A 14977-nucleotide genomic window follows, 5' to 3' on the forward strand; every position below is an offset into this window, starting at 1 on the left:
CTGAAATGACATAAATTTTAAAAAATGAGGATCAAAGAATAGATCAGTACAGTAGTATATATTCAGTCTATTTAAACTGCCCACAGTCTAAAAGTAATTCATGTTTGCTTTGGATAATTACCTGTTATTACCCCACTTTAAAAATGGTGCCTTCCTGGTTCTATGTTTGTCATATCCTTCCAGTCCATTAAGCACAAAGCTTAGTGTGTAGAAGGTCCTTGGTATGGCATTTGTAGGTTTTATTTCACTAAGCTTATTCTCTAATTTAATAAATCAACTCCCTTAATCTCTGAATGTGTTGCTCATTTATTAACACTGTCAATTGTCAATACACTTGGACAAATAATAGTTTATGGGTACTCTTAATTAATTGTAATTAACTTTCACACTCATTAACTCTTTTCTATGATAATGTAGAGAGATTAAATGGCAGAATTGAGGCCCAATCCTAAAGCCAGTACTTATTACATTATAACATAATTTAAAATTTTTTCTCAATATCTAGGGAAGAAGGCCCTTTAGGCACCTCTAAGTTCTCCTCAATAAGAGGCTGAGTCATTTCAATCCTAAGATGAATTCAATAATTACTTTCCTCTTCGCTTAACTTGAAAAGTATCTATATTATGCATATTGTTAAATGTATATCCTGCTTAGAAGTCCAGTGGTAGGGGATCCCCGGGTGGCTCAGTGGTTTAGCGCCTGCCTTCAGCCCAGGGCATGATCCTGGAGTCCCGAGATCAAGTCCCACATCGGGCTCCCTGCACGGAGCCTGCTTCTCCCTCTGCCTGTGTCTCTGCCTCTCTCTCTGTGTGTCTTTCATGAATACACACATAAAATCTTTAAAAAAAAGTCCAGTGGTAAAGAAATGTTTACTTGAAGTTTTACTGTATTTGAGCTCTTATTAATCAAAAAGAAGACATTTTATTGTTATTGCTCAAAAGTTAATGTTTCAACTCTCCTCTTGCCCCTTCCTTTTTTCTTTTTAGTAGACTTTATTTTTTAGAACACTTTTATATTCACAGAAAAACTAAGAGCATAGTACAGAGTTCTCATATAACCCCCCCGACATAGAGGATCCCTGGGTGGCTCAGTGGTTTAGTGCCTACCTTTGGCCGAGGGCCCGATCCTGGAGTCCCGGGATCGAGTACCCCGTCAGGCTCCCGGCATGAAGCCTGCTTCTCCCTCTGCCTGTGTCTCTGCCTCGCTCTCTCTATGTCTATCATAAATAAATAAATCTTAAAAAAAAATACCCCCACATGGTTTCTCCCTATTATTAACATTTTATATTTAATATGGTACATTTGTTACAATTAATTAACCAATATTGGTACATTATTATTAATTTAATTAATTATTATTAATTAAAGTCCATAGTTTATATATATGTGACCCAGGCATCCCTATAGACCTAGTCTTATCCTGCGAAAAATACTGGACAAATTCTAATAGTGGGAAATCCTATAAAATACCCGACCTGTACTCAAGACTGTCAAGGTTATCAAAAACAAGGAAAGTCTGAGAAACTAGCCATGAGGAGCCCAAAGAGAGATGAAAACTAAATATAATGTAGCATCATAGATGAAATCATGGAACAGAAAAATGACACTAGGTTGAAAACTAAGAAAATCTAGGGGCGCCTAGGTGATTCAGTCAATTAAGGGCCTGACTCTTGATTTTGGCTCAGGTCATGATCTCCAGATCATAAGATCAAGCCCCATGTCAGTGGAGCTTGCTTAAGGTTCTCTCTCTCCTTCTTCTTCTCTCTCATCCCCACCTCCCCACCCCCATGCATGCACATGCTCTTTCTCTCTATCTCAAAAAAGTATATATAGGGACACCTGGGTGACTCAGTGGTTGAGCATTTGCCTTCGGCTCAGGGCATGATCCCAGGGTCCTGGGATTGAGTTCCACGTTGGGCTCCCTGTAAGGAGCCTGTTTCTCCCTCTGCCTATGTCTCTGCCTCTCTCTGTGTCTCTCATGAATGAATAAATAAAATCTTAATATATATCTCCAGTATCCAACCACCTCTCACCACTTCCATTGCTACAGGTCTGGTTCAAGCTACTAGGAATGTCTCTCCTAGGTCATTGCAGTAGTTTTCTAACTGGTCTCCTTGCTTCTCCTTCCCCCTACAGTTTATTCTCAAAGTAGCAACCATAGTAGTCCTTCTAAAACCTAAAATCAGATCATGTAAGTCCCCTATTTAAAATATTCCAGTGGTTGCAGCACCTGGCTGGCTCAGTAGGTAGAGCATGTGACTATTAATCTCAGGGTTTTGAGTTCAAGTCCCACATTGGGTGTGGAGCCTACTTTAAAACGAATAAATAGAATGAAATAGAGTACAATATTCTAATGGCTTCATATCTAACTCAAAAGTGCAGCCAAATCCTTATCATGGCCTCTGAAGCTTTAAGGTCTACCAGCACCTCCTCTTTCATCTCCTTTTTTTTTTTTTTCCCCGAGATTTTACTTATTTATTCATGAGACACACACACACAGAGGCAGAGAGATAGGCAGAGGGAGAATCAGGCTCCCTGTGGGGAACCTGATGCGGCATTTGATCCTCGGACCTCAGGACCACCTGAGCCAAAGGCATACACTCAACCAGTGAGCCACCCAGGCATCCTTCCTCCTTTAACACTTAAAAAAAAATTTATTTATTTATTTATTCATGAGAGACAGAGAGAGAGAGAGAGAGGCGGAGACATAGGCAGAGGGAGGAGCAGACTCCTCACAGGGAGCCTGATGTGGGACTCCATCCCAAGACTGGGATCATGCCCTGAGCCAAAGTCAGATGCTCAACCACTGAGCCACCTAGGCACCTTTAACTCTTAGTATTCTTCCCCTCATTCATTCTGCTAAGGACATACTGCTCCCACATAAAGCTCCCACTCCAGGGCCTTTGCACTCAATGTAACTCATGACAGCCATTGAGGCGTGTCACTTAGCTCTTTCTCCTGAAAGAACATTCCAATCAGCTGCAATTGTACACTTGGCTAATAGCCTCTTGCTGTGGCCTTCAGGATGTGCCTTACCTTGGTGCTTCCTTTTTCTGAGAAGCCCCCCAGGAAATGATTGAGCACAGCAAGGATTCTAGCCATTTCTGCCTAATGTGGGACTCCTCTAATGGGCAATCTTTGCTCCACAGCTCCCTATGGGGTTGGCCAACACTTTGTCAAAAATGCATTACTGTCTGGGGCTCTTCCTACTCTCACATCCCAGCTGGGGAATTCATCATTTCTCTTAAAACGTGTGCCCTAGATTCCGGGAATTTTTTTCAGGAAAGCAGAGAAGGACATTCTATAAAACATATATCTCTTGGTTAGTGTATTTATTTATTTATTTTTATTTTTAAAGATTTTATTTATCCATGAGAGACACGGGGCGGGGGGGAGGGGGAGAGAGAGAGAGAGGCAGAGACCCAGGCAGAGGGAGGAGCAGGCTCCATGCACTGGGACCCCGACGTGGGACTCAATCCCATGACCCCGGGATCACGACCTGGGCGTGAAGGCAGGCGCTAAACCGCCGAGCCACCCAGGCTGCCTAGGACTCTTTTTAGTTAAAGAAACTAGAAGAAACGTAATTTCCCTCTCTTCTCCATTTAAATAAAAGGTTTGGTCCACTTTTAACCGGCCGGCGACAAAGTAGACAGCACGCACTTCCGGCTGCCCTGCCACCCCGCATCTACCGCAATGGGCTTTTCACTGCGCGTGCGCAAGGTCCGCCCACCCCCGGAACTTAACCGTTGCCCGCAGTGAAGTGTTTAAATCCTCCCGATCCTGATTCTGGGGAGCCGGCGGCGCACTGGGTTCTCCTAGGGGGCTTGGGATTGGACGAGCGCGGATAGGTGCGGAGTGCTGATTGGCTGGTGTCGCAGCACGTCGCGGCGGCCGTGCGTGTGGCCTCTGGCCCCGCCCCCGCCCCTGACGGGTGGGACTTCTGACCAATCAGTAGGCGCGGCGCGGGCTTCGGTTTCGCGAGCCGCTCTTTGCCGCCTCGGTTCCCGCGACCCCAACGTCCCGGAGGCGGGGCGGCGGGGACGGAGGCGCTGCTTGGAGCCGACCTCTGTTCCGGCCCAACAAACAGGCCCCGCGGGGCGGAGCTGGCGGCGACTGGGGCTTTGTGTCCCGAGTGCTCCCGGAGGGTGGCGGCGGCGGAGCTCGGAGGACGGCGGGCGGCCTGCGGGCGCTGCGGCGGGTTCCGCCCTCCCGGAGCCTGCGGCCGGTACCGTGAAGGGGAGCTAGTGGAAAACTAAGTCAGGAGGACTTGGAATTCCTGGAACCGCTTGTCCTCGGGTGAGTGAGAGGCTTGCAGTCCATAGGGTGCCACGTAAAAAAGGTGTTTTTACTGCGAAGGTTTGTCGGCTGGAGCCCTGCGTCCTCCCGTCGGGCCCGGCGGCTGCGGGGTGGAGGCGGTGGGTGAACGTGGGACGTCGGTGGGCTCCGGGGAGTAACGTGCAAACGGCGCGGTGTGAGCGCGGGCGGTGAAGGGCGACGGGGCTTTGCGAGGGCATTCCAGCTTCAGGGGTGGCCTGTGCAGAGGCTCCAGGTGCTCGGGGGGTGGGATGAGTGGATAGAGGAGGAGGTTGGCGCGGTAAGATGGGGCCAGGCTGCCGGGGCGCTCTGCTCTGCAGGCAAAGGAGCCGGGGTGCCCGGGGCTCAGCGGTGGAGCGCCTGCCTTCCTCCCGGGGCGTGACCCCGGGGTCCCGGGAGCCAGTCCGCGTCGGGCTGCCTGCAGGGAGCCTGCTTCTCCCTCTGCCTGGGTCTCTGCCTCTCTCTCTCTTTCTCTCTCTCTGTCTCTCATGAGTCAATAAATAAAATCTTAAAAAATATATATATATAAAGAAGAGCCATCCGGTTTTTAAGCAGGGGGAATAATTTGGTCCGAGATGCACAGATACTCCCCTGGGAGCAGTCTGGGGACTTTTCAGTAAATCTAGTGAGATTTGATGAAGTCAGAAACTAAAGTAAAGGAGATAAGCCGAATTTATATAGGAAAGCAGGGAGGGAGGAAGGAGAGGTAAGGATAACTTGGAGTTTCAGTTTGATGAACCATGATGCCATCACCTGAGGAGAGAATGTCTTGCTAGGTACAGTGGCATATGGCTTTGGTTCGGCGGCTTTAATGGCTTGCGTGATGCTGTCAGAATAAACTCGTGTATTGTTTTAAAATGAGAAATAGATCAACATTACCTTTTTACCCTAATACATAAAGGAAAAAGACACAGATGTGGAGTTTTAAGGCTCTTCCATTTAATGAAGAAAAATGTCATTTTATATACTTCCTAGAATTAAAGTCATCCATCTGAATACTGTTATTGGTGACACCCAAGTGATGCAGACGGTTTTCAAGTTTAAAGCCTTCAGTCCGGGATCCCTGGGTGCGCAGCGGTTTGGCTCCTGCCTTTGGCCCAGGGCGCAATCCTGGAGGCCCTGGATCAAGCCCCAGGTCGGGCTCCGGGTGCATGGAGCCTGCTTCTCCCTCAGCCTGTGTCTCTGCCTCTCTCTCTCTCTCTCTGTGACAATCATGAATAAATTAAAAAAAAAAAATAAAGCCTCAGTCCATAGGCAATGCATGAAGTCCAAGAGGGACGTTGTAGCCTTACAAGAGCACTTTATTTTTTTAAGATTTTAATTTATTTATTCATGAGAGACACACACACACAGAGAGAAGCAGAGACACAGGCAGAGGGAGAAGCAGGCTCCATGCAGGGAGCCCCATGCGGGACTCAATCCCAGGACCTCAGATTTACAACCTGAGCTGGCTCAACCTCTGAGCCACCCAGGTGGCTCTTTAAATAAGATTTTGTTCTAGTCCATAATTTCAGCCTCTGGCTTTATCTGAAAAGTCTCTTCTGCATCTGCATCAGTAACTCTTTCCTCCCTTTTCTTGCTTCAGACAATTCCTTCTTGCTAGAATTGAAGTAGAATGTACACAGCTTAAAGAACTCCTAATAAAAGGCCTAATAAAAGAGTATAGGAAATACTGAACCATAAAGAAAGGACTATGCACTCTGTATTTTGCTTTGATAATATTTAGTTGGAGATATCTAGTGGATAGTACAGCTAGAAATACAGGTTTGTAACTGAGGAGAGAGGTGGAAACTGAGAGTTGGCTATGTATAAATGGGTGTGGAGGCAATGGGAGTGGATGAAAAGTACCCAGAGAGGGCATGTGCAGCCAAAAAAAAACTCCACTGATTTTGCAGGAAACAAATCAGTTTGTAGGGATGCAGTATTTGTCTTCCATCTCCACAAGACTTAAAGTTTGTTAACCTCATACAGATTCGATAAATATCTAGTTCAAGTTGTTCCTGTGTACTATTTTGTGGTTTTCTGAATATTATGAGGCTTTTGTTCAAAATTTCATATATTAAATACCACCTGCTGCCTAAAATAAATATTAACATTAATTTACAGGCAGAATGACTATGAAGTATGAAAATCAGAATACACAAGTGTTTTATTTTACTATAGATGAAGACACTTCATAAAAGTAACCTAATTTTGCCTGTACTATTAATATGTAGTTAAATCATGTTTCTTATTTTTTGTTTTTATCACTCATTAATAACATTCTCTTTACTTTTTTTTTTCAGGATACTAAGCATTTGAAATTGAATACAAAATTCACCAACTATCATGGAGCCTACATATTCTCTTGCAGGGCCCCATATAAATACCAGGTATAGAAATATATTTACAGGGATCCCTGGGTGGCGCAGCGGTTTGGCGCCTGACTTTGGCCCAGGGCGCGATCCTGGAGACCCGGGATCGAATCCCACATCAGGCTCCCGGTGCATGGAGCCTGCTTCTCCCTCTGCCTGTGTCTCTGCCTCTTTCTCTCTGTATGACTATCATAAATAAATAAAAATTAAAAAAAAAAAAAAAAAGAAATATATTTACAAAATGTTTTTTTCACTACTTTTCCTAACTTGGGAAGATAGGTTGAAATAGAAAAAGAAAACTTCTCTAAGCCTCAGTTTCCTTATCTGTAAATGGGGCATAGTAATGTCTGTATAACAAGATTATTGTGAAGGATTAAATAAGATTACTAAAATAAAGGATCTGGCACATAGTAGGCACTTGGTAAATATTAGTTTCATTCCCACTTTCCCTTTTTTTGGTTTCACAGAGCATTATTGATGGGAAATAGAACCTGACCCCTTGAGGCTAAAAAAATCACATACATATTTATTTACATCCTAAACAAGTAAGAAAATGGTTGGGTTCCTTCCCTTGTCTAAACCCTAATCCTTGAATGGAAAAATTTCACACTGGATATACTAAGTTTCTTTAAATGTCCCTAAGCCTTTTCCCATTTGTGTGGAAGAGGAAGGAGGAGCTTACCACCTGTCTCCTAATTTTCTCAGTCTGTCAGTACTCTGGGGACAAGACAGATTGGCTTATGTTATTTGGCTATTTAGATGATTTATTGTTCTTTTTTTTCCCTCTGGGGAGGGACAGTTAATGCTGTTGTGTGAATTTTTTTTCTTCTAAACTATAATTATATCCACGAGTTACCTTTATTCTCTGTACTTTTTTTTTTGTGCCAGATGTTTTTGATGAAGACAATGGGAAACCTGACCGAAAGAGACTATCATATTCCTTTTGCTTAATTTTGGCCCTTCTGTTTTATCCTCCTGCCACCTCTTATTCTTTGAAAATTTGTCAACTTCTGTTCTTTGAAAAAACTTGTGTTTGCAACAACTCAGTACAGTCTCTTTTTAGTTTTATTTTTAGGGTCAAATTATTATTTTTTGGGGGGTGTCAAATTAATTACACATTCTAGGTAAGAATATACTTATATATAATAAATTGATTATTCCTGATACATTCAACTTTAGTTTTTACTTGTTTAATGATCTTTCTTTTTTTTTGGGGGGGGGGGGGTGTTTTTTTTTCTTTCATTTTCAATAATCTCTGGGCCAGAGAGCAACAGTTCTGAATTATTTAGGAGTTGCAGACCCCTTTGAATATCTGATTGCATGAATCTCCTTCCCTAAGACAAAACAGTTATACATGTGTAAAAGTTTCTATCACATTTCAAGATGTTTGTGTTTCCCCTGCCTGTAAAGTCTACTGTATACCTTAGGTTAAGAAAAGGATTAATAGCATTTAAAGAAATCTTGTTATGTGCCATGCATTATTCTTATTTAATCCTCATAACAAACTATAAGGTGTAAGTACTATTATTATCCCCCATTCTTTTTTTTTTTTTTTCTTTTTTTTTTTTTAAACGAGGAAACTATAGTGTAGAGAGATTAACCAACCCAAAGTTACATAGTTGGTAAGTGGTATAGCCAGGATTTAAACCTTATGTGATTTCTACTTCAAACCCTTTACATCTGTTGACTCATTTAATATTCATTATAACTACAGGAGATACAGGTATTATCCTGTTTAGCAGATGAAGAAACTGAGGCACAGAGACATTAAATAACGTGAGCGAGGTCACATAGCTAGCAAATCTTGAAATGAGTTGTCAGATCTAAACAATTGACTTCCAGACATTTTGTTTTACCCACTACATCATACGGCCTGTCACCAATTGATAAATACGTGATAAATACATTAGATACAGAAATGTAGATAAACTGAGTTTGTTCCTTACTTGCTTTGTGACCTTGAACAGATTTCTCAATCTCAGACCATGTCCTCATTTCAAAAAAGGGAGATTAAAAATCCTTCTTATAGATATTATGAGCTCAAATTAGACACACAGCTAGGAGTAATGATGGAATCAGAATTTGAACCCAGGTTCTAAAGCACTATACCATTTAGCTTCTAGAAATATAATCTTTGAAATCAGACACTTAGATTCAGATCCCAGCTTTGCTGCTTAATTGTATGAAGTTAGGAAAGTTATAGTTTGTTATCTATAAAATGGATGATTAAAGTGTTTCTGGAACAGTTTTAGTGAGAAATATTGTGTATGTAAAATGCCTACTGAGATGCCTGGTACATATTGGGTGATCAGTAAACTGGGGCTAGTCCTGTAGTTGACAATCTTCACTAGGTGATACGTGAATGTAAGATCTAGAACAAGGTATTCTTAATATATGATATGAATATTCTTTCAGTTCACCTATTTAATAGTCTATGACCATGCAAATACACTGGTGTAGGTAGCTCACTGCCAGAGCTTTCTTGCTTTAATTACCTGGGAACTTAGGCTGATATCTTCCCCTCAGTCCTTTCTCTCCATTGTTTTTTTCTTACTGTGGTTTTTCTCATGTTACTCACTTATGTAAAATGAAAAACTTTGTGATGGTGCTTTGTATGATTTAAGATTGAAACTTGCTTTATACTGTCTCTAGGATCTTCGCTAAGGAATTGTTTATGTTGCTGTCCTTTTGATGCTTCAGTAATAATTCAACTGAAGTAGTAGGCCCCAAGATACCAATGTTGGAAACACTGAAAAATAGACTGTATTAAGTTTTTGTGCTTTCCATAATTTTATTAGATATTGTCTAGAAATTCAGAAGAACAGAATTTTAGTTTTAAATTTAAATGTAAATTCATGGTTTATAGTTATTTCTGTTATTTAATGATTTTATAGGATTGGTACTCCTATTTCTTTTTTATTTATTTACTTTTCTTTCTTTAAAAATTTTTTTTTTTTTTTTTTTAGATTTTTAAGTAGGCTCCATGCCCAACATGGGGCTTGAACCCATTACCTTGAGATCAAGAGTCACATGCTCTACCAATTGGGCCAGCCAGGCATCCTTCCCGCTTCATTTAAAAAAATGTGTGTATATAAATTTATGTATGCATAGGGAAAAAAGGACAAGAAAAAGCTATACCTACATTTTGAGTGCTTCTTTTCTCTTTCTTTTTTTTTAAGTTATTTTTATATATATTTTTAAGATTTTATTTATCTATGAGAGACATAGAGAGGCAGAGACACAGGCAGAGGGAGAAGCAGTCTCCCTGCAGGGAGCCCGATGCGGGACTCCATCGCAGGGCTCTAGGATCAGGACCTGAGCCAGAGGCAGATGCTCAACTACTAAGCCACCCAGGCATCCCTGAGTACTTATTTTCTTGATAGTAAAGTTATAAGGATTTTTCTTTTCTTTTTTTTTTTTTTTTCTTCTTAAAAATATTTTTAGGGACACTTGGCTGGCTCGGCAGTTGAGCGTCCGCCTTTGGCTCAGGGCATGAGCTCGGGATCTGGGATTGAGTCCCCCATTGGGCTCCCCTCTGGGAGCCTGATTCTCCCTCTGCCTGTGTCTCTCATGAATAAATAAATAAAATCTTAAAAAAAAAAAAAATATATATATATATATATATAAAGCTCTTAAAATTAACATAAGTAGTTTGAAAAGCCTCATCATTTAATGTTAAACCATTTCTTATAAAATTTCTGCTAAAGTTGTTTGTCTCTGTGATTTAAAACATTTTTTAAAGGTTTCCTTCAAGCAAGATGATACCTTTCTATTTTCCTCCATCAAAATGTGCACTTTGGAACCCAATGCCAGTTGGAGATTTCATCTACTTACATCTCAATTACTACAGGTATAAGATGTTTCTCTTTTCAAATCAAACTGGTAGAAACAGGAGTCAAAACGATATGTAAGGCAAAGTTGATTACTATGACTAATTCCTTTTTTTTTTTTTTTTTTTTTACCTTTTCCATTCAGAATCTGCCTTCAAACAAACTATCCCTTTTGCTGATTCTTAAATCTATTGTGTTTTTTGGTTTTTAAAGATTGTATTTATTTGGGATCCCTGGGTGGCTCAGCGGTTTAGTGCCTGCCTTTGGCCCAGGGCGCGATCCTGGAGTCCCGGGATCGAGTCCCACATTGGGCTCCCGGGATGGAGCCTGCTTTTCCCTCCTCCTGTGTCTCTGCCTCTCTCTCTCTCTCTCTCTCTCTTTATTCTCTCTCTTTTTTCTGTCTCTTTATTCCTGAGAGACACAGAGAGAGAGAGAGGCAGAGACATAGGCAGAGGGAGAAGGAGACTTCCTGTGGGGAGCATGATGTGGAACTGGATCCCAGGACCCCAGAATCATGACCTGAGCCAAAAGCAGAGACACTCAACCACTGAGCCACCCAGGTGCCCCTATTACTTGTGCTTTTGAGAAGTAATCTTAATTTCACAGTTAAAGTGTTCTGCAAATCTAAAGTTATGAGTATTATGGGAATTCAAGAGACAAAATACGATAAAAACTGAAAGGGTTTTCATCATGCTTTAGCATGCTCTCTTTGTAGAACACTGAGAAGATTGAACTGATTTTGAGTGGATAGATCATGTTAGAAGGAATATAACATAGGTTGTGGGTAGGATCTTGAAGGAAAGACATTACAACTTGGGTTTGAAGAAATAGAAAATAGAGACTTGCTGCGATTTTGTATATAAGGGAGCTTTTGAAAGCAGAATTCTAAGAAGGATGGGTCATGGTGGGGAGAGCCTGGAGTTAGCCTAACTGTGAGATGGTTTTCTGTAATCTAAGCAAGATAGGTTTATGTCCTACTGGTTTGTTTAAGGTGCTATAACTGGAGTCAGACTGCCTGGAGGGTCAAATCCTGATTCTACCACTTCTTATTTATGCAACCTCAGTAAAGTAGGCAAGGATCAGTTTCTTTATTTAGAAAAAGGGAATAGTGATACCTGTTTCATAGCACTCTTGTAAGGATTAAATGAGACAGACTCTGTAAAGCAGCAATTGGCACAGTGCCTAAAACAGGAAGTATTCAATAAATGGTAGCTATTATAAGGGTTTGTAGAGCAATGTAGCAGTATTGAGATCAAAAGGAAAGAATGAGGGACACCTGGGTGGCTCAGTGGTTGAGCATCTGCCTTTGGCTCAGGGCACGGTCCCAGAGTTCTGGGATCAAATCCCACATTGGGCTCCCTGCATAGAGCCTGCTACTCCTCCCTCTGCCTATGTTTCTGCCTCTCTTTGTATTATCTCTCATGAATAAACAAAATCTTAAAAAAAAAAAAAAAGGAAAGAATGAAACAAGATATTTTGAATAGCTTATAGCATTTGATGATGGATTCTGTTGAACTAAAGGAGAGCTACAAGTTAAAAAGTACTGAAATTCTAAACCAGTTGGCAGAGAAGGATAGTGTCACTAATAAAAAAATAGTCTTGTGAGGGTGTCTGTGTGGCTTACTTGGTTAAGTGTCTCCCTTTGGCTCAGGTCCTGATCTCAGGGTCCTTATATCGAGTCCTGTGTCATGCTCTCTGCTCAGCACGCAGTCTGCTTCTCTCTCTCTCCACTCATGTTTTTTCTTGCTCTCAAATTCATAAAATCTTTAAAAAAAAAAACAGTCTTGTGGAAGTTCAATTAAATATTTCTTAGACTTGTTCATTTTTTTCTCAATGTCTGACCTTTTTTATATTTTCTATTGTATCTTTTTGTGCTACAATGTAATTTTTTTCAACTCTGGTAATTTCCTCTTTATGTGTACTTAGTTGCTGTGTAACCTATTTGTTTAGGTTTCTTTAAATGTGGAAGTATTCCATATATATGAAACATTGTTTATAATATATGTGCAGTGTTTATAGGATAATAAAAATTTACATACCTATTTCTAGTTCATTATATTGATTATATTTTTATTTTTATTGATTATAATTGATTATATTTTTATTTCTGCAAGTTCTTTGTGGTTCTTTTTCAAATATGCCTCATCTTTTTTGATAGTATATACTTCCTTACTTATATTTTAGAGTCCCTTTTATATATCTTTACACATTTTAATCATATTTTTATATATTGTACATTCAATAATACTATAGTATCTGAAGACCATAAACCATATGTAAACAAACAGATTTAGTATTTCTTTTTTTTTTTAATTTTTTTTTAAATTTATTTTTATTTTTATTTTTTATTTATGATAGTCACAGAGAGAGAGAGAGAGAGAGAGAGAGAGAGAGAGAGAGAGAGGCAGAGACACAGGCAGAGGGAGAAGCAGGCTCCATGCACCAGGAGCCCGATGTGGGATTCGATCCCGGGTCTCCAGGATCGCGCCCTGGGCCAAAGGCAGGCGCCAAACCGCTGCGCCACCCAGGGATCCCAACAGATTTAGTATTTCAATCAGACTTTGTTTATAAAGACAGGAGACTGGCCTCACAGTTTCTTGATCCTTGCTCTGGTTCATAAAATTAAGCAAATGCTCAGATAACAACTGTATCTTCAGTGTCTACTTACTGCAATTCTGGTTTCCAGGCAGCTCTCCCTAGCCACTCTTAACTCTGCCCATCTTTGACCCTAGGATTTGTCAGCAGTGATTTTTCTGTACATGTTAAAGATGTGTGTTATATTTTAGGCAGCATTTCATGGCAGGAGGGTTTTTTAGGATGTCAGATCCACCACATTCATATAAGACTTTTTTTTTTTTTCCCAGAAATCCAAAGCTTGTGGTAACTGAAAAGACCATCCGACTTGCTTGTCGTCATGCTAAGCAGAATAAAAAAAGCCTGCCATGCTTTTTACTTGGTTCTCTCATAGTAGATGAAGGTAATATACTTAAAAAAAATTTTTTTGTAACTATAATAGAATTTATGTATCGAATTCAGCCAATTATTGTGATGTTCTTTGTGCTATTTTTCTTTGCAATATGCCAAGGTTATAAAGGTAAGTAAAACTTGATAATACCCACCAGAGACTTTACAGTCTGGTCAGGTGGAAGAATATATATGCAAACCATTTTTTAAAATAAGAGCTTAGCGTACTATTAGTATTAACAAAATGCTTTGCTATAATTGTAGGCTTGCTTATCATGCTATATAATAACTGCTATTTTTGTTCTCCAGATGAAGAAAGTATGACATTGACAGTAGATCGTTTTGATCCTGGTAGAGAAGTACCTGAAAGCTTAGAAAGAACCCCTACTGCTTCTCTTCCTGGGGACTTTGTGATTCCATGCAAAATTCATACTCAGGGACTTTGTTCAAAAGAAATCATAGCTCATGATGCAGATGACTTCAGTTCAGCTTTTAAGGTGAGATTTTTTTGACTATTCTTAATTGAACACAAGTATCAAATTATGTGTACTATGTTATATTTCAATAAACCCATATTTTACAAGTATTCCTAGTAATTTCTGATTGAATGTTGCTAAAATACAATTAAATATGGTTTCTGAAGGCAGAAATTCTAGGGAGGTAGTATGAGTAGCATTCCAGAAAGGGAGGCAGTATACCAAGATAACAAAGTAGAAGATGTGCTCAGGGTGATGTTAAGGGTGTAGTTTTTTGCTGCATTTGTGGGCAATCAGAATGGATTATTAGTTTGGTCAGATTGTAGAGACCCCTGTCTGCCAGTCTAAGGAATTTGAACTTTGTCATATGGGCTATGTAGAGTTATTGAAAGTTTTTGAAAAGAGGAAATACTATTAAATCAAAGATAGTTAATCTGATAGGGCAGCCTGATTAAAGTCAGAGAGAGTAGGTAGGCCATGTCAGTAGTCAGGTGTAGAGAGAAGGTGTATTAGCCTGAAGGACAATGTCTAGGAAGGACACAGTGGGCATGAGCAACTATGCGAGAAGAACTGACTTGATGATTTGGGGTAATAAGAAAATAATTAGGGGTACCTGGGTAGTTCAGTTGGTTGAGTGTCTGCCTTTGGCTCAGGTTGTGATCCCAGGGTCCTGGGATCAAGCCCTAAGTCAGCTCCCTGCTCAATGGGGGGGGAGAGGGGGTCTACTTCCTCTCCCTTTGTCACCCACCGCTCATGCTTGCTCTCTCTTTTAAATGAACAAAATCTTTAAAAAACAATAATAATAGTAATAAAGAAGAATGGACTTTAGATTTTCTGAGTTGAGTCAGAGGTAGTTTACATCCCTTTTTTTCATGTCTTAAATGTTAATTGGAAGTGATATTCTCTCATAAGAATTTGAAATGCTGGAGCACCTGGGTGGCTCAGTGGTTGGGTGTTTGCCTTTGGCTCAGGTCCTGATCCTTGGGTCTTGGGATCAACTCCTGCATCAGGCTTCCCACAGGGTGCCTGCTTCTCCCTCT

At 40.6% G+C, this 14977-nt stretch overlaps 1 protein-coding gene and 1 non-coding gene across 12 annotated transcripts in view; one reads left to right on the plus strand and one right to left on the minus strand.

The window, feature by feature from the left end:
• The first annotated feature begins 3941 nt into the window (after positions 1 to 3941).
• STIL (STIL centriolar assembly protein) overlaps positions 3942 to 14977 on the plus strand; it is a 64467-nt gene continuing 53431 nt past the window's right edge. For 5 of the 11 annotated variants that reach the window (XM_025991880.2, XM_072724063.1, XM_072724067.1 and 2 more), the window contains exons 1-5: positions 3999 to 4295; positions 6599 to 6685; positions 10410 to 10517; positions 13362 to 13474; positions 13771 to 13958. In XM_025991880.2, coding sequence (XP_025847665.1) covers positions 6642 to 6685; positions 10410 to 10517; positions 13362 to 13474; positions 13771 to 13958 — 453 coding nt within the window. In that variant the 5' untranslated portion in view covers positions 3999 to 4295; positions 6599 to 6641. Of the gene's footprint in view, positions 4296 to 6598; positions 6686 to 9633; positions 9751 to 10409; positions 10518 to 13361; positions 13475 to 13770; positions 13959 to 14977 lie in introns of those variants that run through there. The other 6 variants (XM_072724065.1, XM_072724066.1, XM_072724071.1 and 3 more) reach the window with 4 other exon arrangements.
• Positions 9652 to 9724, minus strand: TRNAK-CUU (transfer RNA lysine (anticodon CUU)). The gene has a single exon. It is a non-coding gene; the product is annotated as a tRNA-Lys (tRNA).

This window comes from Vulpes vulpes, chromosome 10, assembly GCF_048418805.1.
Source record: "Vulpes vulpes isolate BD-2025 chromosome 10, VulVul3, whole genome shotgun sequence".
Taxonomy (NCBI): Eukaryota; Metazoa; Chordata; class Mammalia; order Carnivora; family Canidae; genus Vulpes; species Vulpes vulpes.